The sequence below is a fragment of the Carcharodon carcharias genome, chromosome 2, assembly GCF_017639515.1.
Source record: "Carcharodon carcharias isolate sCarCar2 chromosome 2, sCarCar2.pri, whole genome shotgun sequence".
Lineage (NCBI taxonomy): Eukaryota > Metazoa > Chordata > Chondrichthyes > Lamniformes > Lamnidae > Carcharodon > Carcharodon carcharias.
In genome coordinates this window covers 84,484,159-84,510,340 of record NC_054468.1, presented here as the reverse complement: position 1 = coordinate 84,510,340, position 26,182 = coordinate 84,484,159, and the positions used below count along the sequence as shown (strand labels likewise).

The window sequence follows — 26,182 nt, the reverse complement described above, 5'->3', positions numbered from 1 at the left end:
AGAGGCCCTGGCTAATGCTCGGGGGCACAGGTTCAAATTCCACCATGGCAGCTGGTGGAATTTAAATTCAATTAGTAAAATCTGGAAATATGAAGTAGTTTCAGTAATGGTGACCATGACAACTTATCACTGATTGTTATAAATACCCATCTGGTTCACTTATGTCCTTTATGGAAGGAAATCTACTGTCCTTACCTGATCTGGCACACAAGTGACTTCAGATCCACAATCATGTGGTTGGCTCTTAAATGGCCTCTGAAATGTTCAGTTCAAGGGCATTTAGTGATGGGCAACAAACAACAAATGCTGGCCTTGCCAGCGATGCCAACATCTCATGAAAAAAATAAGGAAAAAGTAAGTAATTACTGAAGCCAATTGCGAGTGTGTGAGGGCAATAATTCACATTTGTAGCATTTAATTTGTTCAAATCTATGCTGGTAGAAACCAACAAGACTGATGGGAATACATGCTGGACCCAGGTGTGAACAAGCAATTTGTGAACACATGCCAAAATATTGTCTTATCCCTTTTACTTATTACCACTTCAAACACCATTCTGCAAACAAAGATCAAATACTTCCCTGTTCCCTCAACACATATTCACACTGTCTGGCTACTAGTCATAGAGGTCTACAGCACAGAAAAAGGCCCTTTGACCCATCGAATCTGCGCCGGTCAAACAAGTACCTAACTATTCTAATCCCATTTTCTAGCACCAGGTCCATAGCCTTGTCTGCCATGGCATCACAAGTGCACAACCAAATACTTCTTAAATGTTATGAGGGCATCTGCCTCTACCACCCTTTCAGGCAGTGAGTTCCAGATTCCCACCACCCTCTGGGTGAAAAAACGCTTCCTCACATCCCCTCTAAACCTCCTGCCCCCTTACCTTAAATCTATGCCCCCTGGTTATTGATCCCTCCACCAAGGGGAAAAGTTCCTTCCTCTCTATCCTATCTATGCCCCTCATAATTTTATACACCTCAATCATGTCCCTCTCAATCTCCTCTGCTCCAGGGAAAATAACCCCAGTCTATCCAATCTCTCCTCTTAATTAAAACTCTCCAGCCCAGGCAACATCCTGGTAAATCTCCTCTGCACTCTCTCTCATGCAGTCACATCCTTCCTGTAATGTGGATTCCAGAACTGCATGCAATACTCTAGCTGTGGCCTAACCAACGTTTTATACAGTTCCAGCATTATCTCCCTGCTCTTATATTCTGTGCCTCGGCTAATAAAAGCAAGTGCAGTTTCACCTACATTGGTGAAACCAAATGTAGAATGGTGACAACTCCACCAAACCTTTTAGTTCTATCCACAAGTGTGAGCCGAGCTACTCTATAGTTCACCACTTTAACACACGCTCCCAAACCTACTGATTCTCTGTCATTGCCCTCATATAATGTTCCAACAAAGCTTGCCACAAGAATTGGGAACAATATCTCATCTTTCTTCCAGCTGACAACCTTTTGAGAACTCTGCATTTCCCCAACTTTGGACTTCTGTAATTCCATACTTCCTTCACGCCACTATTGACAGTAGTGCCCTCGTTTATTTTAGTGGGAAGCAAACCCAAAGTGAATCAAAAGTGTAGTCAAGTACAAAAAGTGGCAATTCAACTCACCAGCCTCACCCTAGACTTTAACATTCTAACTGAGAAATACCATAGTCTGTCTCATTTTTTTTGATTCTGGATTTGTTTCAAGTGGATTAATTATAGTGTAATATTCTATAATAAGAAACAGGAGCAGACCATTCAGTCCCTCAAGACTGTCTTGAATGATACTACTGAATCTACTTCCACTGCCCTTTCAGGCAGTGCATTCCAGACCACAATAACTGCCTGTGTAAAAACACATCCTGTCTTTGCTCCATATCCTTTGATACTCTTACCTAACAAAAACTTACCAATCTCAGTTCTGAAAGCTCCGATTGTCCAGACTCTTGCCAGAAGACAGTTCAAAATTTCTAATACCCTTTTTTGTGAAGAAGTGCATCCTGATTTCTTTCCTAAACAGCTGAGCTCTAACTGTAAGATTATCTCCCCTTGTTCTCGATTCTCTCCCCATCACCACCACCCTGCCAGAACTATTGAGTTCTTCTGACATGTTAAGCACCTTAGAAATACTATCTCTCAATCTTCTATTTCCCTTGAGAACTCTGTATTCTTCCAACTTTGGACTTTTGAGCAGTCCCCACTTATTTTGCCCCGCCCATTGATAACCATGCCTACAACTGTCTTGATGGCAAACTCTGGAATTCCCTCCGTAAACATTTTTGTCTCTCCAACTCTTTTCCCCCATCTAAGGCAATCCTGTAATGTTTCCTAGATTATATTACGACACTTCAAAAAGCACTTCACAACTGTAAAACACTTTGTGATATCCTAAGGTCATGAAAGACACTGAATGCAAGTCCGTCTTTCTACCTTAAAACTCATCTCTTTACCAAGCTTTTGATCACTTTCTTTGACTGAATGTCAAATTTTGTCTGATTACACTTTTGTGAAGCATCTTGAGATGTTTTAAAAGATTAAAAGCACTTCATAAATGCAAGTTGTTGTTGCAGGTAAACTACAATCCTATTGTCTGAATATTGACTTCAGTAACTTCAGAGTTTAGATAAATTTTCATTTTTAAACCTGCTTCATTTCATTCCTGAACCCAGGCCATCACCTGCCGCTGCCACCGCCACCCCCCACCCCCCGCCTAGCATCTGCAGTATTTTGCCTATTGTGCACATTATTTAGTTCTGTTCTGTTAGCTGCTGTAGAGGCTGTGTTGCAATTTTCCAGAGACTTTATATTTTTGAATACACATTTGACGATTGCACCTCTTATGCCAGAGCAAAATTCTAAGCCTCTGTAGCCAAATTTTCTTTTTTTTAATTCAAGCCTCACTCTTGCAACATTTTTTTTAATTCAAGCCTCACTCTTGCAACATATCATTGACAATAAACCTAGCCAAACCACCATATTGGTTGCTTGTGAAAAACTGGAATGTTATTAATGAGGACGTGAACTGCCCAATTTTCACAAAATGGAATGAAGCCCCTCACTGTTGGCCCTTTCCTGTGATACAATACACCAACACTTCAGATCTTACAGTCACAAACTGATAAAATAAGGAGGTGGCCACATATTTCAGGAATTGTCAACATAAAACAGGTTATGCTCTCATGAAGCTTTTGCAATGAATCACAGAAAATTCCAGTATCTGGCTGGTTCAGTTGACCAAAATAAACTGTTTTTTGAAAAGTGACACCAGTTACTGGTAACTTAAAACCTACAATGTCCTGAATAACTGCAATCACTGGCAGAATCAACAACTTCCGTGATCAACTTCATTCCAAAAATACCAGCACATCAGATAAAGGACCAAAAGAATAAACCCTTCTTTCCGGGTTACTCCCAGCACATAAAAGAAAAGTAGCAAAAGTAGTCATTGTATTGGACTGAAATCCTAAGCAGAGGCAAGTTGGAGAAAAGAAACACAGGAACGTATGGAAAAACAAAGAAAAGGGAGCAGTCTCCAACTGAGTTAAAGGAATGAGGCCTACAAGAGAGAAGCAGTGTCAGAAAAATAGGCCTGGAAAGAAAAGAAGCCTCAGCCCCAGTAGATCTGAGCCCAAGAATGAGAACGGGCAACTGCAGCTAAATGGGGCTTAGGGAAGGAAAAGGCAGTGGTGGCTGAATGGGGCTAAGGGAGGCCACCACCCCTCCACCTCATCTCATATGCAGCAGTTCAAGAAGGTTGAAGGTTTACAAACTTCATGAGTGGCTGACTTAACATCTAACAAAGTCATAAGAAGCTACATTTAGTTCTGTGGTGATAAAGGCAGACCCAGGAAGTGGTGCTCAAAATCCTTGACCTCCATGCAGCCCTTTCCCCAATTAATTTTCTTCCTGCTTCCGTTCCAAATTAAGGCTGAATAATATTTCCATAAGGAAGAAAATTGAACTCCATGCTTCTATATTTGTTCATTCTGCGGTTTTGATCATCGGAGAGTGAACTCCATGCACTGGCCCCTGAGATTAACATTGCTATAGCGGTTGCCCTTGTCCTGTCAGCTGATTTGTAGACTCAAATTTTTATGTACCTATAATTCTATTGCTGGGATATAGTAGTGGATTTTACAACGTAACCATAGGAAGCCAAGGTACAAACATCATACTTCTATCATGAGAACCGTAAGAGCACCAAATGCAAAATAATGTTTAAGGATAATTGGAGGCCTGATAACCACATCAGGGTTAAAGTTAAACTAAATCTAAGTGCTACTAGGTCTGTTGACTACAGGTCACTTATATGAAAATGCCATCAACGGAGCTCCATCCACATCAGCATAAACCATTCTAGTAATAGAAAGCCATATCAACAGAGAGAATTGTTTGCTACTGGAATGTGCATATTAGACTTTGCCTGTTGTCTGAAACACTGAAAAATGAGATTATTCCAGCATCAAAATCCACAAGCACCCCCATGGATTTTTGAGCAGTTAGATTTGTATTATTACCCCTGTGCAGGGCTAAAACTAAGCGTGACTCCGATAAATAATTACACAAGCTATTGTTACTGAGCACAAACTCCATGACCTACACTCTCCAAGCAAACTTGCTTTATCCCTACCCTTTTGCTTTATGCTACCATAACAGGCAACATCGCCAATCTGCTGCGAGCTAATGTGTTCTCTACCTCTCAGCAACAGGGATCATTACTGACTGCTTCAGAGCAGAACACCTGCCCTAAGCCAGTGTTTCTTCCGATTGCCTTGATAGCTTTAACGTGTCCCCCAAATTTTGAATTTAAAATGGTTGACTCCAGAAGTCAAATATTTTCTAAGAAGTTTCCTATTGAAAGCAATTATTCATATTTGTGCAAGTCAGATACGTGTTTCCTGAGGAAACTGCGAGTTTACGAGAGAGGCTTAATTTTACTGACAAATCAAAAGAATTGGCATATCTGGGGAGGGAAGAGGGCAGTGAAAAGAAGGAAAGACTACATTAGCAGAATGAGGTCCAGAGAGAGAAAAGATAGCATAGGCAAGAGTTAGCTTGTAGTTGCCTTTTCAAATTTCCCTGCCAGACCGGAAGTCTCACACTGTGGCTTCCTATTCCCACAAGATTTCTATGTCCTTGTGAACTAATTATCTTGAAGTGATGATGAATTTGTACATCTTTTAAGCTTAAATTTGGCAGGGTCAGTGTTGATGGTGTACTAAACTACCACAGGCCCAGCTAGGCAAATGCACACTCATTGTACTGAATGTCAAAATTCAAGCTAGTGCCTCAATTCTTTATTTCATTCCTGGCTATAATTTCTTTTGTTTGATGTTAGCTTATTTTGATGAGCACTACATCTACTGATTGCAGTGATGTACAAACATCATTCTTTAAAACACTTCCCAATAAGGAAAACGGTGACATTCATGGGCAGAATTTTACGACCCCATTTCGGCAGGGATGGGGCCGTAAAATGCGGCAAGACATTCTAAACTTCATTGGCTTCGGCGGGAACGTAAAATCCCGCTGCCGTAAAATTTCGCCCCATGTTTCTTTGAGATGCACGCATCAACTGCCACCAACACTGAATCCAGATCAGAACCAAGGCACATGGGCCAGTAACAAGCAGGACAATGTCTATACACCTCAAACAGAAAGTTATAAAGATATGAATATGTGAAGTGCACCAGTAAATTTCTATAATTAAAATGCAGACATCATTATCGTCTAAATCTGACTTAAAACCTGTTCAACTCCATGTCAGGTACTGTGAGGCCAACAGCAGAGAACCTGCTGTTTAGGTGGGAGATCAACTAGTGCTGGAGTTTATAGGGTTCAGTAGTTTGAGCCGATTCTCTACAGTTACCGTGGCATTTTCATGTTTGTGCGAAGCACATGGTGTGTTTCCCCAATCAATTAAGCTCTCAGTTTCACTCTTTCAGAGTGCACTGAATGATGTTTGATATATCTAGCTGTAAAAATAATTATAAAATATAATTAATACGTTATGGATTTCATTCAAATGCTTCCTATGGGGAATCCCATGTTGAGGATTCCACACTACATTTCCATGACAGCAGCAGCTGTGCTATCATGGGACTTCTCCACATTAAATTCTGATTTACCGGTTATACTTGCCCGTCACATCACGAGTCTGCTAAGCCTGTGCCTAAACCTCCTTGCAAACTTCACTGATGGCTGGATTTTCCATTTTAAAAAAATATTTCCTGTTTAAAAACAAGTAATTTATGATGTATTTTTGATCTTTGCTGTCATGACTTTATCAAGGCCTAGTTTCTGCTCTTTTCCCATTCCTTGATGCTTTTTAAAGCCCTGGTTCCTATCTCTATTTTTATTCTGCATCCCTACTTTTTTCGAAGACCCAGTTCCTGCTTTCAGTACTTTTTGCTTTCCAGTTTATTTATTGAAGTCCTTATTCCTGCTCTTTACTATTGTGCATTCCCATATCTGTTTGAGGCCCCGCTTCCTGACCTATTTTTAACCTTCCAGCATTTTTGAAACCCCAGTTTTGGTGCTCTTTTTTCAGGTTGCCTCTCCAATTCTTTACGAAACTTTGGTTCTTGTTCTCTTCTTTTCCCTTCCCCAATTCTTTGTGAAGCCCCATTTCTGCTGTGTTGTTAATTGCCACTTTTACAATTCATATTTTCTATTTACACTTCTTTCATGTTGCTTCCCCAATTCATTTATGAAATACGATGTTCCATTCCTTTATTTCCTTTCTGGATTTTTCTGAAGTACTGGCTCCTGCACTCTTGTATTTTGCTCCCCCATTTCTTTTACAAGCCTCCATTTCTGTGTATTTTGGTTTTCCACCTTCTTTTGAAGCCCAGTTGCTACACCCTATGTTTCTCTCCCCCAGTATTTTCTGACACCCGGTCATTAATTTTTTTTTTTGAATCTCAGGCTCACGCTCATACTTATTTTGCCTGCGTTCTGTTTTTACTCTTATTTTGCTATCCTGTGCCATTAACCCTGCTGTTTGTTTGATTGAATTGCTGCTGTTTTTATAATCCACAGTTTTTTTGTAAGGTCTGCTCAATTTTTTTTATAATGCCCATTTTCCCATAGTCTTTTTAATTTCAATTCTGCTTCCTCATTATCTTTTTACATTTTCACTGCTGCTTCTCATCCCTCGCTGGCCTGCTCTTAGCACAGTGGAGAATATCCCAAATTGGTTATGGCCCTGAAGGATTTGGGGAGTTCAGGCAACTGGTAGTTCTAGGGACTGCCCATCAACACCTGCTGCTGCTTGCCTGGCTTTGCTTGGACAAATGAGCCACTCAGAATCCAACTGCTGCTTTTGCTTTCCTTCATGCTACTGCTTTTGAGCGCAACAGAGAATATCCCCATCCCTGGGGGCTTGGGATTCTGCCTAAAGCAGAGGAGGACAGAAACTGCAGCGATAGAGACTGAACCAGCAACATGAAGTTTACATGCACAAGTATGATGCAAACAATATATCTGGTCCTACTGTGAGCAACACCACCAGTATTTATACAAAAGCTCTGACATTGATGGGGGGAAATTTAATTCTCCCCATTTTGAGAAACCCGTGGAGAGCAGAAATTAAAATGGAGTGGATAAATTTCCTTTAATGCCAATGTTGCTTTTTTTTTGGGTGGCCAAGGAACCTGCCCAAATTGGATGACAGCATTATATATCATGCATTTTGGGGTCCAATGACTCCAACGGCATTTTAACAGCTAAATGAGTGAGATGCCTGCTCAGTTAAACCTGGTCTACAAGAAGAAAAGGCCTTTATAATATCAATTTTAGGACCTGGAGGAGCATCCACGGAACACTGTCAAAACCAAAAGCCCTGACTTGTGTCGCTCGATTGTCCTGCAGGCCGACAGATTTTTTACTGCTGGTGACTGCCTCTTTCAACTTGTTGGCAGGGCGTAAATGAGGCCTGAGAGTTAAACTCGGCTAGGGCTACTGCTCGCCCAGCCAGCTTCCCTCTATTTATCACACGTAGGATGTAATGTTTGTACAAAACATGAACAAGTCACAGCTGAATAACATGAAAAAAAGCATATCAAAATAGAAAGAAAACAAGTCATTTCCTGCTGGTACTCATTACCTGAGGTACTAAGGAGCAGCACTAAACAGGTGCCAATCCAAAAAAGAAACTTCAAATAGTAATAATTAAATATTTAGCCTCTAATTATCCTCTGAACCTGGACAGGTGACTTCCCAACAGGAAATTCAAGGGACAGGCCAAATTAACCACTAAACGTCATAGAACTGCTTTGATCCCAGGAATACCTGTGAGCAATGCTACAGTAGGTCAACAAGGTTAAAAAAAAGATTCCATTGCACACCTCCCCTTGCTACTGCAGGGAGGTTGCTGTCTCTGATGGTTGTTACCTTAATTAGCCAGTAGAGGAGGCAGAGTAACTGCTGTCTACCATAACCAGAATATTTGCTTGAAAATGGTAAACGTTAAACTGTGGCTTCTGATTCAGTGGGCAAATAATTCTCAATCTGTGGCTGTGTCATTGCTACACAACTATTCAATCACTGGCAGTGCTCGCCTCATAGTGCCTGATCTTCAACCTTTAACGCTACACATTTAATCGCTGGCAATGAGTGCCCATTTTTATCCATTCACACCTCACATACACTGCGGCAGCACAAATACAGCAGCACACTTTCCTGTTTGGCACTATAACCTCTCATCAGTTCAGATGACTTCTCCACTTCTCTCTTTGATAAATTGTAAAAAAAAAAAAGTTCATATTTTCGTGGCTGATTCTCAGCATAATATACTTTCCACTTCCTGCTCTCAGCCTGACCATTTCAACTGCTCAATAAGACGGTGCTTTATTCAGGTGCTTGTGCCTTACTTTGGTATACTATGACCTAATTGTTAGAAATGCAATATGAAATTACAGTATATTTATGCAAAACCAATAAATAATTGTGATGGTGACTTAATCAAAGCCATATTCCCTCCTCTTCACTGTTTAAGACTCCTACATACTTCCTGTAAGTTCCTGGTTAGCACCATCAGACTAACAACATCAAAACTGTATCATTATTTAGGTTCGGGAACAGAAGGCTCAGACAGATAAAAAGAAACTGATGAGGGGCCATTGTCCAATTCAGTATTTGGTAAATCAATTTTTGGGATGTGGGCACCACTGACAAGGCTGGTATTTATTGCACAAACCTAGCTGTCCGTGAGAAAGCAGCAGTGGGCTGTCTTCTTGATCCGATGTGAAGGTACTTTCATAATGCTAAAGGTAGAGAATTCTAGGACTTTGGGCAAGTAACAATGATGGAACAGCGGTGTATGCCCAATAAGGCAGGATAGTGTGTGCCTTTGGGTTTGGGGGTGCTGCTGAGGAAGCTTTGGCAAGTTGTGGCAGTGTATCCTATAGATAGTATACACTGAAGCCATATTATGCCAGTGGTGGAGGGGTTGGGCATTTAAGCCAGTGAAGTAACGTTGATCATGCGCACTACTTTGTCCTGGATAGTCTCGAGCTTCCTGAATATTGATGCAGCTGCACCCATTAGTATGAGTGGAGATTTTTGTATCACACTCCTAACTTGTGCCTTGTACATGGTTGAAAGTCTTTGGGAAGTTAGGTGGTGAGCCATGTGCCACAGAATACCCAGGCTCTGGCTTGTTTGAGTATCATTGCATTGGTTGGGTTTCTGGTCAATAGTGATCCCTGGGATAATGATGTTGGGGGACTCAGCAATGGTAATATCATTGAAAGTCAAGGGGAAGCGATTAGGCTCTCACTTGTTGGAAATGGTCATTGCCTAATGCAAACATTACTTGCCACTTACCAGCACAAGCCTAGATGATGTCCACGTCCTGCTGCACGTGAACACGGACTGCTTCATTATCTTAGGAATTACTAATAGAACTAAACATTATTCAATCATTAATCAATGGGTTTAATTTGATCTCATGATGGAGGAGAGGTCATAGAAGAATCACTTGAAAATGGCTGTGCCTGAGGCACTATCTCTCAATGATATCCTGTGGCTGACGTGCTTAACCTTTAACAAGCAGCTATGAATCCATCCATTTAAGAGATTTCCTCCTGATTCCCTTTTAATTTTGCCAGGCTCTTTGGTACCACATTTGGTCAAATGATGTATTGATGTCAAAGGCATTTACCCCTCACATGACTTGCAGAATTCAGCTTGTGTCCACGTTTGGACCAAGGCAATGATGACGTCTGGACCTGAGTGCCCTGGAGGAACGAAGCGAGGCATCAGTGAGCAGATTATTGTAGAGTGAATTATATTGGCTGAAGGCTGGTATTTACGATGATGGAGATCTCAGTAGGAGGACAAGGAGGATCATCCAAGGTCCCTTTAGCTCAAGTAGGCTGTAAATGCTCCTGCCTTGTCTTTGGACTCACAGGCTAAGCTCCACCATCATTGATCAAATGACTGTTCATGAAGCCTCCTTCAATTAGTTGCTTAGTTGTCCACCATCATTCATGGCTGGATATGTCAGAGTTGCAGAGCTTTGAACTGATCCAATGGTTGTGGAATTGTTTGGCTCTGTCTATTACATGCTGCTTTCACTGTTTATCAGGCATGCAGTCCTGTGTTGTGGCTTCACCAGATTGGAATCTCATTTCCAAATACATCTAGTGCTGTTCCTGACATGCTCTTCTACATTCGTCATTGAAAAAGAAGCAGTATAAGATATGCCAGGCCAGGTGCTTACAGGTTGTGGTGGTATATAGTTCTGCTGAAGCTGTTGGCCCATTGTACCTCAAGGATGCCCGGTTTTGAATTGCTGGATTTGTTCCTAATCTATCAGTAACTGTGCACACCCAGTCTCAAAACTATGTCCTTCCGGAAATGATAGAGATGGCCTAATCCTTTTGGAGACCTATGTAAACTCATTACATTTTGCAAATTAACCAATCAAATCATTTAAAATATACCTTAAAAAATTTCATCCAACAATTTTTGTCTCATGGTAACTGAAATTTTAGTACCCAAAATGATTTTAAGCAAAATAAATATATCAAAAATTTAGATGTTTCAAGTTATCATGTTACCTGTAGTTCAGTGGTAGCACTCTCACTTCAGAAGTCGACAAGTTGTGGATTCAAGTTCCATTCCAGAGACTTAAGCATAAAGTTTGAGTTGACACTCCATTTCACAAGATTCATTACGGAGAGAGTGCTGTCCTGTCGAAGGTGTGATCTTTGTAATGAGATACTACTCTCCAAGGCGCACATAAAAATCCAATAGCACTACTGTGAATAAGAGCAGGGGAGTTCCACCTGCTGTCCTAGCTAAGAGTTATCCATCAGCCAAAATCATTGAAATAGATTTCTGGTCATTATCACATTGCTATTTGTGGGGCCTTGCTGTGCACAAATTGGCTGGCTGGCTGCCTACAACATATTTCCTGTATTATGCTTCAGAAGTACTTCATTGGCTTTGGATTACTGTGGGATGTCCTCAGATCATGAAAGGCACTATAAATGCAAGTTATTTATTTCTTCTTTAGTAAGCTATCTTTAATATTTTATGATATTCTGGACAGTAATCCAAACTTAAATAAGTGATTACTACTGATTGATACTCTGTAATTAATATCAATCGTGTTTAACACTGTATGATACCCTGTACATTAATACATGATCAATACCATGTGGTACTTTGGATTGCAAAATGTGTTTAACATTGTGATACTTTGGATTGTAATGTATGTTTTAATGGTGCACAATCCGCTAGGTGTGAGTATGGATTTAACACTGCGCAATACTCTGGGTGCTAGTATCCATTTATTGTTGTATAATACTCTGGATATAAACCAGATTTAATGTTGTGTGATAATAGGTGCACTAATATGTGTTTAATATGGTGTGATATTCTGCGTTTTATGTTGTGGGGGACTTTGGTTGCAATGAAAATTTTAAGGCGCTCAATACCCTGGGTATGTTTTAGGTTGTGCGATATTCTAGTTAATAAAATGCAATTTAGGCGGTGTGGCACTCTGGATGCTGATACATGTTTAATGTATGGAAATGCTCTATGCATCTATACAAATTTCAGTACACATTTAATGCTGAGTGATTCTCTGAGCACTAATATGCATTTAATATTGTGTAATAGTCTGGGTACTAATACTTATGTGGAATATACTCTGGGCACCAGTACAATAACACTAACAGCTCCCATTCATATAGCATCTGTAATTTAACATCAAAACACATTTCAAACATCTTCACAGAGGAGTAATCAGACAAAAATAGATACCAACTCAGTAAAAGAGGTATTAGGAGAAGTGACCATAATGTTTGATCAAAGAGATGGATTACAAAGCAGATTTTAAAGAAGGGTAGGGAGGAGGAGGGGCATAGGGGATTCAGAAGGAGAATTTCAGAACATGGAGCCTAAATGACTGAAAACACTGGCACCATCAGTAGGGTGAAGAAAGATCGGATTCTGAGGTAGGGAATTCAGGAATGCTTTCAGGACTGGAGGAGGTTACAGATAAGAAGGTTATGACAGGATGTGAACACAAAGATAATTTTAAACTTGGGACATTCAGGGATTTGGAGCCAATGTAAGAACGGCAAGAACATGGTTGATGGATGAGCAGTATAGGGTAAAGACAGCCTATGGAGAGTGAAGAATGAGAGACTGATCAGGATATGATGGGAATAGTCAAGTATCAAGGTAATACAGGCATGGATGAGAGTTTCAGCAGCAGATGGTCTAAGGGAGGGGTGAGATAGGTAATGTTGCAGAGGTGGAAGTAGGCAGTCTTTGTGATGAAGAAAATATGGGTTCAGAAACTCAGCTCAGGGCTGGTTCAACTTAAGGCAATGGTCCGTGAGGGGGCGGGGGCGAGAGCTGTGGGGCGGGGGGGGGGGGGGTGGAATCAATGAAGCCGTTTTGGATCAATGATGCAGTTCTGGGGTTCATGGTGATGTCCCAAAATGATGGTTTCAGCCTTCCCACTGAACAACTGAAAGAAATTGTAGCTCATCCAAGACCACATATTAGACAAACAGTCTGATAACAGAGAGGCAATGCAAGGGTCGAGGCAGTGTTGGAGAGGTAAAGCTGAGTTTCATCAGCATACATATGGAACATGATTCTAGTCCAGGGATAGCTGACAGAGGAGGAAGGGGCCAAGGAATGATTTCTGGGGGGCTGGAGGAAACAGTGTACGAGAAGGAAGTGAAGCTATTGCTGGAGAAGCTCTAGTAATGAGTGAGAGCAATCTGACCAAGCTAGACAACAGGGGAAAGGCTTTGGAAGAGGATGTTGTGGCTGATTATGTCAAAGGCTGCAGAGAATCAAGGAGGATCATACAAGATGAATGGATCATGATCAAAAGCACAAAGGCTGTCAGTTCTGTGGCAGAGGAAGGGATTTAAACATGTTTAATATGCAATGCTGTGAATACTAATATGAATTTTATGTTGTGCAATACTTTTGAGTAATAGTACTACTTTTATGTTGTGGGATCCACTGGGCGCCAAACATGCTTAAAGTGTGATATTTTGAGTACTAATACATTGTTTAGCATATGATACTCTGAGTATTAATGTACATTTTATTTGTATGAAACTCTGGATACTAATACAGATCCAATGTTGTTTAAAATTCTTAAAGCACCTTTATTTTTCTTTCTTTTCTGTTAGTCTGCTCACTCCCATTTCTATCATAACTTGGTTCATGGCCTTATGCAGGTACATCAGACACTGACACACTGGGACTAAAGCAACATGACATTCTGGCAATGGATTGGCCAGGAAATCTGCTTCTCAACTTTATACTATGTCATGACACTAAGATGTGAAATTTTAACCAATGCAATGAATTTAGCAGGCCAGGTTATGTCCATATTCTGACAACAGATCAGAGGACCCATAAAAATGATCTTGAACCTCACTGTCACAGATCAGGTCATTTCTGTTTTCAAATACAGCATGAATCCTGCATGATTGCAGTTTGTCAATTTTCTGACATAAAGCACCTTTAATATAACCATGACCCTGTATTTTACAGTGATAGGACCGTACTCACGATTACTTTATACCCAAGTGTTATACAGTGACAGACCTTTAACCACCAGCACTGTACCCCAGTGTTATACAGTGACAGACGAGTATCTATCAGTACCATATCCTAATGTTATATAGTGACAGACCTATACTTATTATCACTATAACCTAGTGTTATACAGTGACAGATCGATATCCACCAGCACTATAACCCAGTTTTTTTCAATGACAGACCCGTACTCACCAGCCATTTACTGTAGCATTATACAGGCCAGTCAGTCTCACTACTATTTTATGCTTGTGTTATATAGCTCTACTGCTCTCTTAAAACACAACGCGAGTTTGCGTGGCAGTAACTAGGATTGTGCTTTTTGTTGTTTCCAAAGCTCCAGTTATAAACATTTCACGCTCACCATGAGGCTTTGCTGAAATCCTACATAGCACTGGGGAGGAGAGGGTGGAGGCAGGGGGATGGAATTGAACGTTCTGCAGTGACAGTTCATTTTCTAATTCTGGGTGTTTTTAATCACAAAAAATAAAATTTTGAGCATTAGGAAAGATAATAAATCTCTGAACTTGAATGGGTCACCATGGCACAGAAAATGCAATCAACAATACAAACTCTAAACGTTATAAGACCACTCGAATCTCAAGTCGGGACCTTTTAGAGAAACGGCAGTGAGGTTTCAACAAAAAAAATAACAAATTCTAGGAGCAGGTTACAAATCCCACGTCCCAAAGAAGATTTTTCTAACTCCCATTCTAAATATCTAACCTCAGGTCACAGGAAAATCTCTCTAGCACATGAACTACACAATGCAAGATCCAAAATAAGAGCACATTTTAAAATGAAGCACTCAGCCCCTGAAGGGTCAGTAGATCTTGTGGTAAAGAGTGAAAAGTGCCACTTACGGCTGACGTCTTGCAGTGTGCTCCATCGTGGACTGGATTCACAGTTCTTTCCACAATCTGAGAGGTCTTGGCACTCAGGCCTTCTCTCCCTTATGCTGGACTTCTTCCAAAACTCCTACACCATGTGAGAAACCCTTTTCACAAATGTGAAGGGTAAATGCCTTTTAACACCTCAGACAAAGCAGAAACCTTACTGTAGCCATCCAACAACTTGAACAGTGAAATAGCACAAGTTCCTGCATCACTTAAGAAACACTCATGCTTTCGACACCCTTTTTGATTGACTGTAGCCCTGGCTGTGTGACTAATGCACACATCCTGCTGTGGGAGAGGCAAGCCTGTGATGAAAGGTTATAACTGCCGTGTTCCAAGCAGAAGCACCAGGAAGATCTGAGGTACTTCAAATTCCTCACTATCTTTAAACCACACCCTTCAAAAATACGAGGAAGGCCTGTCAGAGACAAACACACTAAAATAGTATCAGAGCCCATAGGGAATGCCCTGCAGCGGAACTGACCCATTCAGACTCCCAAGGACAAACTGTTGCTGCTCCAAATCTTTAACACTGTCATTGCTGGAATTACACATTGGTGTGTAATTTGCAAATCAGTTTAAACCTACACTGTTGCAAGAAGATGGGGTGTTTAAATAAAAACATCCCATTTATTTCTTTGCTGCATTTACAGTTCTATTGATTCTTTTTCTTCTCACAACTATTATCCTGCTCTAATTTCAACTTGTTATCAATTAAGAGTAGTTAAACAAATGGACCCCAGCTACCTATCCCACAGGGGAAAGTGATCATTTCTCGATTGCCAAAAGCTGAAGTGTTCTGAATGTGAGGAATCGCAAATAGCCTGTTGAGTTATCTCTATTTTGCACTAAGGCAAGCGCCAATGGTGTATTTTCCCAATCTGACCACTCTTCTTCCTCAACTCAGCTATAGCAATATAATCCATAGAAAGACACTCAACTTTATTCTCCACCATATACATCATACACTTGACTGTACGTGGCCAAGGACTAATTGAAGTATAGTGGCGTTGATGCTTTCATCATTATGCTAAGACACCTTCCATTCCAAGTCTTAAACCTCAAACATGAAAATTATCAATCGGAATTAAAATCATGTCCTGAAATTGCACTGGTGCTGCAGGCCAATTCTTATCTGGTTGGCATCCTGAGTGTTACAAGAGGGCAGCTGGAAAGGTTTCAAACTCAAGTATTCATTGCAGTGGGATGCATAGTGCATGTGCACAATGTCAGAAGATTGGCAAGCCTAGAAGAAGATAGCAACTCGGATCTGGGGCAAAGTAACAGCAACTTTATAAAAATAAATGTGAGGCCTTTAGATTGGTTTTTAAGACATTGCACTTACACGTATTATAGGATGGGCTGATTAAGCTTCAATGTATTGAAATCTGAATCTTGATAAATTTGCTGCAAATGGGAGGTTTGGATTAGGATCTGCATGAACTGCAGATGCAATGGCCAATTGAGAAATCTTGCCAGCAGAGCACTATATGATAATTTATTGAATAAGTTAATCAAAATGAACAAAGGACACATATATATAAACATTGTAATGTTTTTGCACAAAATACTGGTGCACGCCACTTTAAATAATGGACACCATATTGCACTGGGGGCTTCCTGCCCTTGGAGGGACAACAAAAAATTGCAACTGAGTTGCTAAATAGGTCAGACACCAATGAATCATCAAAGTTTACAGAATTTTACCATTCCGCCCGTCATCATCTGCACTGGCTCTTTGCTAGGTCAATCCAAAACTAATCCCTCTGCCCTGCTCTCCCCCATAGCTCGTTATCTTCTTCTGATTCAAGTGTTTATCCGGTTTTCCCATAAATAATGCATTGGCCTATGGCTCAGCTACACACTGCAAGAAATCTCCCCAACCTCATATTGTCCATCACTTGCTTACAATTTTAAATTAATGGCTCCTCATTACTGACTCCCCAAAGAAATAGTCTGTGTGGCATACCACTCAGGTCCTGCAATGGATGTTTAGGGACTGACTGAAGAGAGAATCTTAAGGATAGTAATCTAAGAATTACTGGTTTCACACCCCTGCCAGAATAGGAATAGCAAGATAAGCAAAGTAAATGTGTGACTAAAGGGATAGTGTAACATTAGGAAATAGCAGCGCTCAGCTTAAACCTTTCACTTAATCTCCAAATTTGTTACTCTTATAAAACACTAACTTCGCTGTAGAATGCCAACAGAAGTGGTCAGCTGGATAAGTGTCCTGAGACACACTGACACTTTTTTTCTCTTTGTTTTGTAACTTTATACTTTAGCATACAATTCCTTGTCTGTATTATGAGATTGTGGCCCAAAGATTTTTGTAGCACTCACTGTTAAACTTAACCTTGTCTGTTTAATGCCGATGATATTGTGCCCTGTGAGTTTCTGGAAGTGTGAGATAGAAACGGCGCAGTGACATTTGTAAGGTATCTGAGATCTGCATGAACAGCATAAATAACTGTGTGTCCTCTTAACCAACCAGATTCAAGGATACTGCAATGAACAGTACAAGATCTGAACCAGCTAGAATGAATGGATTCAATATCAGACGAAGTACAGAATGAGAAATAGAGGAAAGGTGCATTAAGAGTAAAAAAAAAAGAGACAAAGAAAAAGTAAAAAAGATACTGAATTGGATAAGCCATAACTTTGTGGTGAGTTTATTTCATAAGTACGATACAAATATAATAACTTCATGCCACTCAATGCATTTGAATGGGAGCCAGACAACAAGGTGCCATTTTTGAGAACCAATGGGGCAGGAGCTTTTGGGTTTACATGTTTTGTCATGCATCTGCCCTTGTCTGAAAAGGTGAGCAATTTCTGCGACCGTCTAGTACTTGATCAATTAGAAACTGCTTAATCTGCATACTGTGTTTAAACAATCTTGCAAAGGAATAATTCCTCCCCACCTGTCCCCTCTGAGTCTAAAGTCTCCGTCTGAAGTTGATGGCCTCTTGCCTTAAACTGCATCCCAGTCAACAGTAACAGGACGACATGAGGAAGTAAGTTTATGTCCAGTAAGTTGGAACATAAACAGCAGGAAATCCTAGTTCTGGAACATTGAAGCTTAACCCTTAGAGTATGGCTGGGCTAGTTTGCTACTTAGATACGAAATCTGTTGAAAATCGTCATAGGTTTTAATTATTTCCGTTATTATCGCCACCATCACCCCAGCTCCAACAAAATACCCTTTCTTTTACACCTTCCTTGAGAAGCTACACATGACCTGTAATTTCCCCTATGCTTACAAGCTAACCAATTGTATAAATGAGATCATGAACTCAAATTGGTGTAGAATTTTAGGAGTGAATTTAAGAGGTTGGGACTGTTCTCCTCGGAGAGGAAAAGGCTAAGAGGACATTTGATAGAGGTGTTCAAAATCACGGGAGGGCTGGATGAAGTAGATAGGGAGAAACTGTTCCCGCTCGTAAAAGGATCAAGAATGAGAGGGCACACGTTTAAAGTGGTTTGCAAAAGAAGCAAATATGAGAAAAAACTTTTTCACACAGTGAGTGGTTTGAGCCTGGAATGCGCTGCCTGGAAGTGTGGTGGAGGCAGGTTCAATCAAGGCCTTCAAAAGGGCATTAGATGATTATTTGAATAGAAACAATGTGCAAGAGCATGGGGAAAAGGCAGAAGAATGGCACTAAGTCATAATGCTCAATTTGAGAGCAGTGCAGGCACAATGGGCTGAATGGCCTCCTTCTGCAACGGAACAATTCTGTGAATAAGCAGCCTATCATTCCACAATACTACAGCAACCGTCCTGAATCAAAGGTGCAGCCTGGGTTAGACACAAAGTAAAGGTCCTTTTACATTTTCCCATCAAACATAAAAGGCCAGGCACAGCATAGGATAGGTAAAATAAAGTTTCCTTTGTGTGACTCTGGCTTGGACTGTAATGTGCTGCCTCATCTGTGAGGACACAATCAGCTTGTGCATGTATGCCACAGACACTCAAGCTCTAACATTCCTTCCACCACTAACAACTGTTACTTTATTTTTGACAGCCTGTCTGCTACTATGTCAGGGAAATGATGGAATTTCAGTATAGAGAGTAAAAGCTATCCTTTCTGAATTATCATGTATGCACAGTCATTTACCTTAATCCAAAAAAGACTGGGGAAGACACTTGAACATTTTGAAAGTGGTGCCTGAATACACAGGTAGCAGCAGAAAAGTTGAGGGATAGAGTAAAATGAGCATGTCCATTGCAATATTTCCCAGTGACAGTAAAAAGTCTAGATTGGTAGGGCTGTCTCACTGTTATGGAAAGACCTGCTTTCAGTAAGCTATGCAATGGTCAGATTGACAATGTTCTCCTCCAGAATGAAGTCATGGAGGGTAAAGCCTTTTTTGATAGTCAGAAGACATTTTGCAAATGGTAGTGAGGAAACGGACAGCTAAAGAGCTCACTGAAATAAGTGAGAGGAAACAAAGAACTGGGATATCAGAGGGTTAAGGAAAGACAGACTGAAGATATCAGTGGGTGTGCAGAAAGTGAACAAAAGAATAGAAAGCAGAATGAAAGACTTGACCATTGGGGAGTGTGTGGGATGAGATAAGCAATAAGATAGGAGAATAAGACTTCTGAGGCAATTGCTTGGAGAGAGCTGGTGGCGTGTGCTACAGTATATGCGATGGAAAATACAGAGGGAAGCTGAGACATGACCAGGAGAGACAAGAGTCAGGGAAGGCAGCAAAGATGGTGTAGAAGATCCATTTAGGTATGGCAAAGTCCATCAGGGAGAGTAGAACAAAGTATGTCAGGTAGAGACTGGAGAGAGGAGGGAAACAAAGCAGGACACTTCTCCCAGAGAGTTTGGTTGGTTCTTAGCCCCTTCATTTCCCCAACATCAGAATTGCTCCTGCTTCTTTCCCTGGTGGCCTGAATATGTCTGAATAAATTCCATCTGTCATGGCAATTCTTGCTACTCAATAGAGATTCAGGGGACAGAGTATATATTGGTAGCTGTGAGAGTGTGAGATATCATTACCATGACAAGTATGGAGGCAGCATTGATGTCAAGTGGAGATTCATCTGTGCTGTGATGTTTCCCATTCCACTGACTCAGTCCCTATATCATACTATGTGTGCCTGTAGCAAGCTTGTCTGTCCCTCCAGGAAAAGAAAGAAAGCAGAGCAATTCAAGTGCTGACAGAGAGTGAAAGACTTTGTTAACGCTGCACAGTACAAAAGATAAATTAGTCTTTTCACAATACAAAGGCTTGTGTTATCCTGACTCCTAAATCATCCTCTTTGTTCCCCTTGCTCTAATTTTAGCTGGGGATTGATGTATGCTGATTTCTAGCACTGGCAACAGCAGCAATCACTGCAACAGAGGATAGTGAGTAGCAATCGCAGGGGAGCATGGAAGAAAATCTCATAGATATTTAGAGGTGGGCCTCAAGCATATTAGAATGAAGAGGAGCCATCTCAGCAAGACAATTAGTCACATATATTGCCTAACCTTAAACATCCTGTGAAGGTGATATGGGGTTTCTTCTTGAGCTGCTGCAGCCATTTAGTGTTGGTAGTCCCACAATGACATTAGGTGCGTGACTTGGAGAGGAACCAGGGAATGTGTTGCTGCCTTTGAACGTGGTGAAAACTCCATTTACAACTGAATATTCTGTTATGTCAGAAACCAGGTTAAAAGAGGGATGTTGAGAGAAAATAAATGTGCACCAGAATCTGAAAGCTTCAGGCAATAAAGTCAACTAAAGAAAGTGAAAAAGCTTTGACTGTGGCAATTAAACGTATTCAAAGAATAAGTGTTAGTCAAATAGACAGAAATGGTTTTTCCTACAAAGATTAGAACTGCAGTTGCTATCTGAATGTCTTCCTCCTTTGTGCAACCTCTATACACAAAAGAATTGCACCAAAAAATGAGAGAACTGTAGGTCAGAAACATCTATGCCAGTTTGGAGCACAGCCACTTTGAAGCAGGTCATAGCACTTAATGAAAGCACCTAAGCTACTCCAAGTGGCTGCCTTCCAGTCGTGTAAAGAAACCCTTTGCACACAAGCTGCCTTCAAACCTTCCTGGATAATTTCTGACAGTAGGTAATAACAAAGGAGGTGCCGGGAGAAATACAAGCCATGCGGTTTCTCATTGTTCAGCAATGTTCTTGCCTTTGATTTTGTTCCTACCAGACTGGTGACTTCTGTATTGTAGAACACCATCATTCTGCGTCCCTCAACAGAGACAGCCTGCGTTTTCCCATGATAGAAACTCATGGAACTTCTCTGTGATGAGAAGTCTTGATGTCTCAGGCAATAAAACAAGGCATGTGCATGTTGGTCAAAACAAAAACAGAATTACCTGGAAAAGCTCAGCAGGTCTGGCAGCATCGGTGCATGTTGGTGTCATTTGAGCTATTTGTAGGATAGTTTTAAAACCTATCAGTTAAAAGTATGTCTATCTGGTCAGCAAGAGTTTTTTGTGTAGGAGGCTGAGCATGAGCTGGATGAGTTTGTTCTAAAAGGAAAAAGCAAGCTCTAAAGTCCTCAGTTATTCAAGCCCATGGGGCAGGACAGATTGGGCAACAGTCTGACCTCTGTTTCAATGCTATAGCAGCTTGGTCATTTAGACAATACTGCCAACATTTACCTCTGCCCTGTCACTAATCTAAGGAAAGATTGGGACACATCTGCGTTCACCTTAGTTGTTTAGAGTAAGGATAAATTGGGAAGCATTTGTACAGTGCCCTGAGGGTGTAATCAAGCTACCCAACTTTGCATTCCTTGTCTTACTTTGTCTCATATCAAGTAGTTCTGTAAGTTCCCATACTTAGCCTGCATGACAAGAACCACAAAATAGTGTAATCAAGGATTACTCACTGGTTGTTATTATCTTTTAGAAAACCACTTGATGAAAGATTGTACTGAAGCCAATCTTTTACATTTATTTAGAGTTAAAGGTTACAAGCTTACACCTTCTAACTCCACCACATTACAGTTTCAATAAGTGCCTTTATGTATGCTCAAGTGAAAATCCAGTTAATGCCCCTCAACAGCACACAATTAAACATATTTAATATACAATTAACAGTTAACAAGTCTATACAGGCTGTCACATTTGAATGGAACCAACACCAAAATGCCCAGGCTTTCTGACACTCTCCAAATGAAAGCCCATGTTGAAAAAGATGGAAACCAGGAAATGTCTGAACAGCAAATAATTCCGCCACATTTGTTATGAAATCCCGAATAAAGTCAAGTTTCCTGGAAAATACAGTAGATGTTGGGAGATTTCCTAGGAATTAAAATCAGAGTGGAAATTCTGGTTAGATCCGGGTGTATGAAATGCTGAGGAACAGTTTGCCCTCAATTCCTTCGCCTCCGTCGCATCTGTTCCGATGATGCTACATTCAAAAACAGTTCCTCTGGCATGTTCTCCTTCTTCCTTAACCGAGGTTTTCCACCCACGGTCGTTGACAGGGCCCTCAACCGTGTCCGGCCCATCCCCCGCGCATCTGCCCTCACGCCTTCTCCTCCCTCCCAGAAACATGATAGGGTCCCCCTTGTCCTCACTTATCACCCCACCAGCCTCCGCATTCAAAGGATCATCCTCCGCCATTTCCGCCAACTCCAGCATGATGCCACCACCAAACACATCTTCCCTTCACCCCCCTTATCGGCATTCCGTAGGGATCGCTCCCTCCGGGACACCCTGGTCCACTCCTCCATCACCCCCTACTCCTCAACCCCCTCCTATGGCACCACCCCATGCCCACGCAAAAAATGCAATACCTGCCCCTTCACTTCCTCTCTCCTCACCGTCCAAAGACCCAAACACTCCTTTCAAGTGAAGCAGCATTTCACTTGCATTTCCCCCAACTTAGTCTACTGCATTCGTTGCTCCCAATGTGGTCTCCTCTACATTGGAGAGACCAAACGTAAACTGGGCGACCGCTTTGCAGAACACCTGCGGTCTGTCCGCAAGAATGACCCAAACCTCCCTGTCGCTTGCCATTTCAACACTCCACCCTGCTCTCTTGCCCACATGTCTGTCCTTGGCTTGCTGCATTGTTCCAGTGAAGCCCAACGCAAACTGGAGGAACAACACCTCATCTTCCGACTAGGGACTTTACAGCCTTCTGGACTGAATATTGAATTCAACAACTTTAGGTCGTAAGCTCCCTCCCCCATCCCCACTCCCTTTCTGTTTCCCCCTTCCCTTTTTTTTTCCAATAAATTATAAAGATTTTCCTTTTCCCACCTATTCCCATTATATATTAAAATTAAAAAAAACCTAGAGCTATACCTTGAGTGCCCTACCATCCATTCTTAATTAGCACATTCGTTTAGATAATATCACCAACTTTAATTTTAACACCTATGTGTTCTATTGTACTATTGTCGTTGACATCTTTTGATGATCTGCTTCTATCACTGCTTGTTTGTCCCTACAACCACACACCCCCACCCCCCCCCACCTCTTTGTCTCTCTCTATCTCTCCGCCCCCCACACACACACCTTAAACCAGCTTATATTTCAACTCTTTCTTGGACTCGAACGCAAGTTCTGTCGAAGGGTCATGAGGACTCGAAACGTCAACTCTTTTCTTCTCCGCCGATGCTGCCAGACCTGCTGAGTTTTTCCAGGTAATTCTGTTTTTGTTTGCCCTTCCTGTTGTTTCTGTATTGTCATACCATCCAACATGAAGTTCAGGACAGTCTGACAACACAGAGGTAATTAGCAACAACAGGAAAAATAAACCAGTCTTCAGTATTTCTTCTACTTAAATCTCGTCAGATATTTCTTATGCTGACACAGGGAATACTGAAGCTATGTTACCTGTCTCCTGCTAAACGCCTGTACTTTTGCCTGAAATTGCATTTCCATCCCTATCTGTTTGAATAAGTTGATTTAACTGTTAAACCTGCTTGAACTTCAAGCCAAGATTTTATCCACCACCTTGCCAAGAGCACCTGCATTTATCCACCTTAATCTCACTAAAATTCTTATGAAAGGCTTTGTTACCTGCAGACCCAGTTTCTCCAATATCCCTTTTATCAATCTCCCAACCAGAACAAATTCCAATTGGTTCAAATTTCCACTTTTCAAATACTGTCATACAAATCTATTCCGTGGTTTCAAGTAAATCAGTGCATCAGGTTCAAGATCCCCAAATTCATCCAGAACCTCATTCCACCGTACCTCTGTAATTCTTTGACCCTACATCCCAGCTTTCTACCCCTGACCTCTGTAACCCCATTTACCTCGATATCCCAACTCACTATTGTCAACCTCAGCAACCCTCAACCCAACATCCCAGCTCATTGCACCCAACCTCTGTAACCATTCTACCCCTACATCCCAACTCACTACACCCAACATCTGTAACCCCTCTATCCAAGCTCATTGCACCCCTCTATAACCCTTCTACCCCTACATCCCAACTCACTACACCCAACCTCTGTAACCCCTCTACCCCTACATCCCAACTCATTACATCCAACCTCTGTAACCCCTCTAACCCTACATCCCAACTCACTACACCCAATATCTGCAACCCCTCTACCTCTACAGCCCAGCTCATTACACCCAACCTCTGTAACCTCTCCATCCCAGCTCATTAAACCCAAGGTCTGTAACCCTCTATCCCCACATCCCAACTCACTGCAGCCAACCTCTGTAACCCCTCTACCCCTACATCCAACCTCTGTAACCCCTCTACCCCTACAACCTGGCTCACTACACCCAGCCTCTGTAATCCCTCTCCCCTGCATTCCAGCTTATTACACTCAACCTCTGTAACCTCTCCATCCCAGCTCATTAAACCCAAGCTCTGTAACCCTCTATCCCCACATCCCAACTCATTGCAGCCAACCTCTGTAACCCCTCTACCCCTACATCCCAAGTCACTACACCCAACCTCTGTAACCCCTCTATCCCCGCATCTCAATTCATTACTTTCAAACTCTGTAACTCCTCTACCCTGACATCACAACTCACTACATCTAACCTCCATAACTCCTCTATCCCTACATCCTAGCTCATTACAGCCAACATTTAGAGTACCTCTATCCTGCACCCCGGCATCTTAAACCCAGCCTCTGCAATAGGAAAGGATTTAAAATAAATTTTTAACTGAATAACTTAGGTCAAATCAGCTGCTGTTCTTGCCAATGTTCATGCTTCAACCAACATAATTAAAACAGGTTAGCTGATAATTTACCTATCTTTTTATTTGTAGCACCTTACTGTGTGCAAAATAAACCCACCTCAGCCTACATTACAACATTGTCTGCACTTGAAAAGATATTTATTGGCGGTGAAGTATTTTGAGATACCTGGGATCTGATAGGTGCTATATAAATACAAAACAAAAACAGAAATACCTGGAAAAACTCAGCAGGTCTGGCAGCATCGGAGGAGAAGAGCACAGTTGACGTTTCGAGTCCTCATGACCCTTCAACAGAACTAAGTAAAAATAGGAGAGGGGTGAAATATAAGCTGGTTTCACCCCTCTCCTATTTTTACTTAGTTCTGTTGAAGGGTCATGAGGACTCGAAACGTCAACTGTGCTCTTCTCCGCCGATGCTGCCAGACCTGCTGAGTTTTTCCAGGTATTTCTGTTTTCATTTTAGTTTTCCAGCATCTGCAGTTTTTTGTTTTTATCTATATAAATACATGTTCCCTCTTCAGCATGGAACATAATCAGCCAATGTGATGAATACATTTAAAACAAAATATAGCTACTGCCATTGGTATAACTATTTAACTAACTGTCCGATAAATAATCAAACATCTATGCTACCTGTGCTTATTATTAACAACAATCCATTCTCAGTAACATTATTGAGTGGAGCCAAATTCCTGCTAACTATGATTCATGTCAGAGCTACTCACCGTAAAACTGTTGTTAACATTTTTCGTGCTGGATTCTGCGACACTGGCATCTGTTAAATCCACTTCATCAAATATGATGGACTATAAGAAAAAAACATACAAGACAGCCATTGAAATTGTACTGCTGTATGTGAGAAACTGAGCCAGTATGGATGATCAAAGTTAATGAGCTGAAATATCAGCCCCCATACCATTACAATGAGGAAGGATGACCCCACACTTCTAGTTGGGAGATAAATGGCGGTTGCTATCCAACAGCTCTTTTACTGAGAGATTAATGGAGGAGTACAACTTCCACATATATCTTATGGAGAGGTCAATGGTTG

The 26,182-nt window shown here is 41.3% G+C and overlaps 1 protein-coding gene across 6 annotated transcripts in view; it reads right to left on the bottom strand.

The window, feature by feature from the left end:
- The window catches only part of LOC121272942 (diacylglycerol kinase delta-like), a 147,388-nt gene that overhangs the window by 90,591 nt on the left and 30,615 nt on the right, over positions 1 to 26,182 (bottom strand). For 5 of the 6 annotated variants that reach the window (XR_005941928.1, XM_041179839.1, XM_041179847.1 and 2 more), the window contains one exon: positions 25,857 to 25,937. Coding sequence is in view for 4 of the 6 variants with exons in the window: in XM_041179839.1 (XP_041035773.1) it covers positions 25,857 to 25,937 (81 nt within the window). In the remaining 2 variants the exon portion in view is untranslated. Of the gene's footprint in view, positions 1 to 14,946; positions 15,278 to 25,856; positions 25,938 to 26,182 lie in introns of those variants that run through there. The other variant, XM_041179873.1, reaches the window with a different exon arrangement.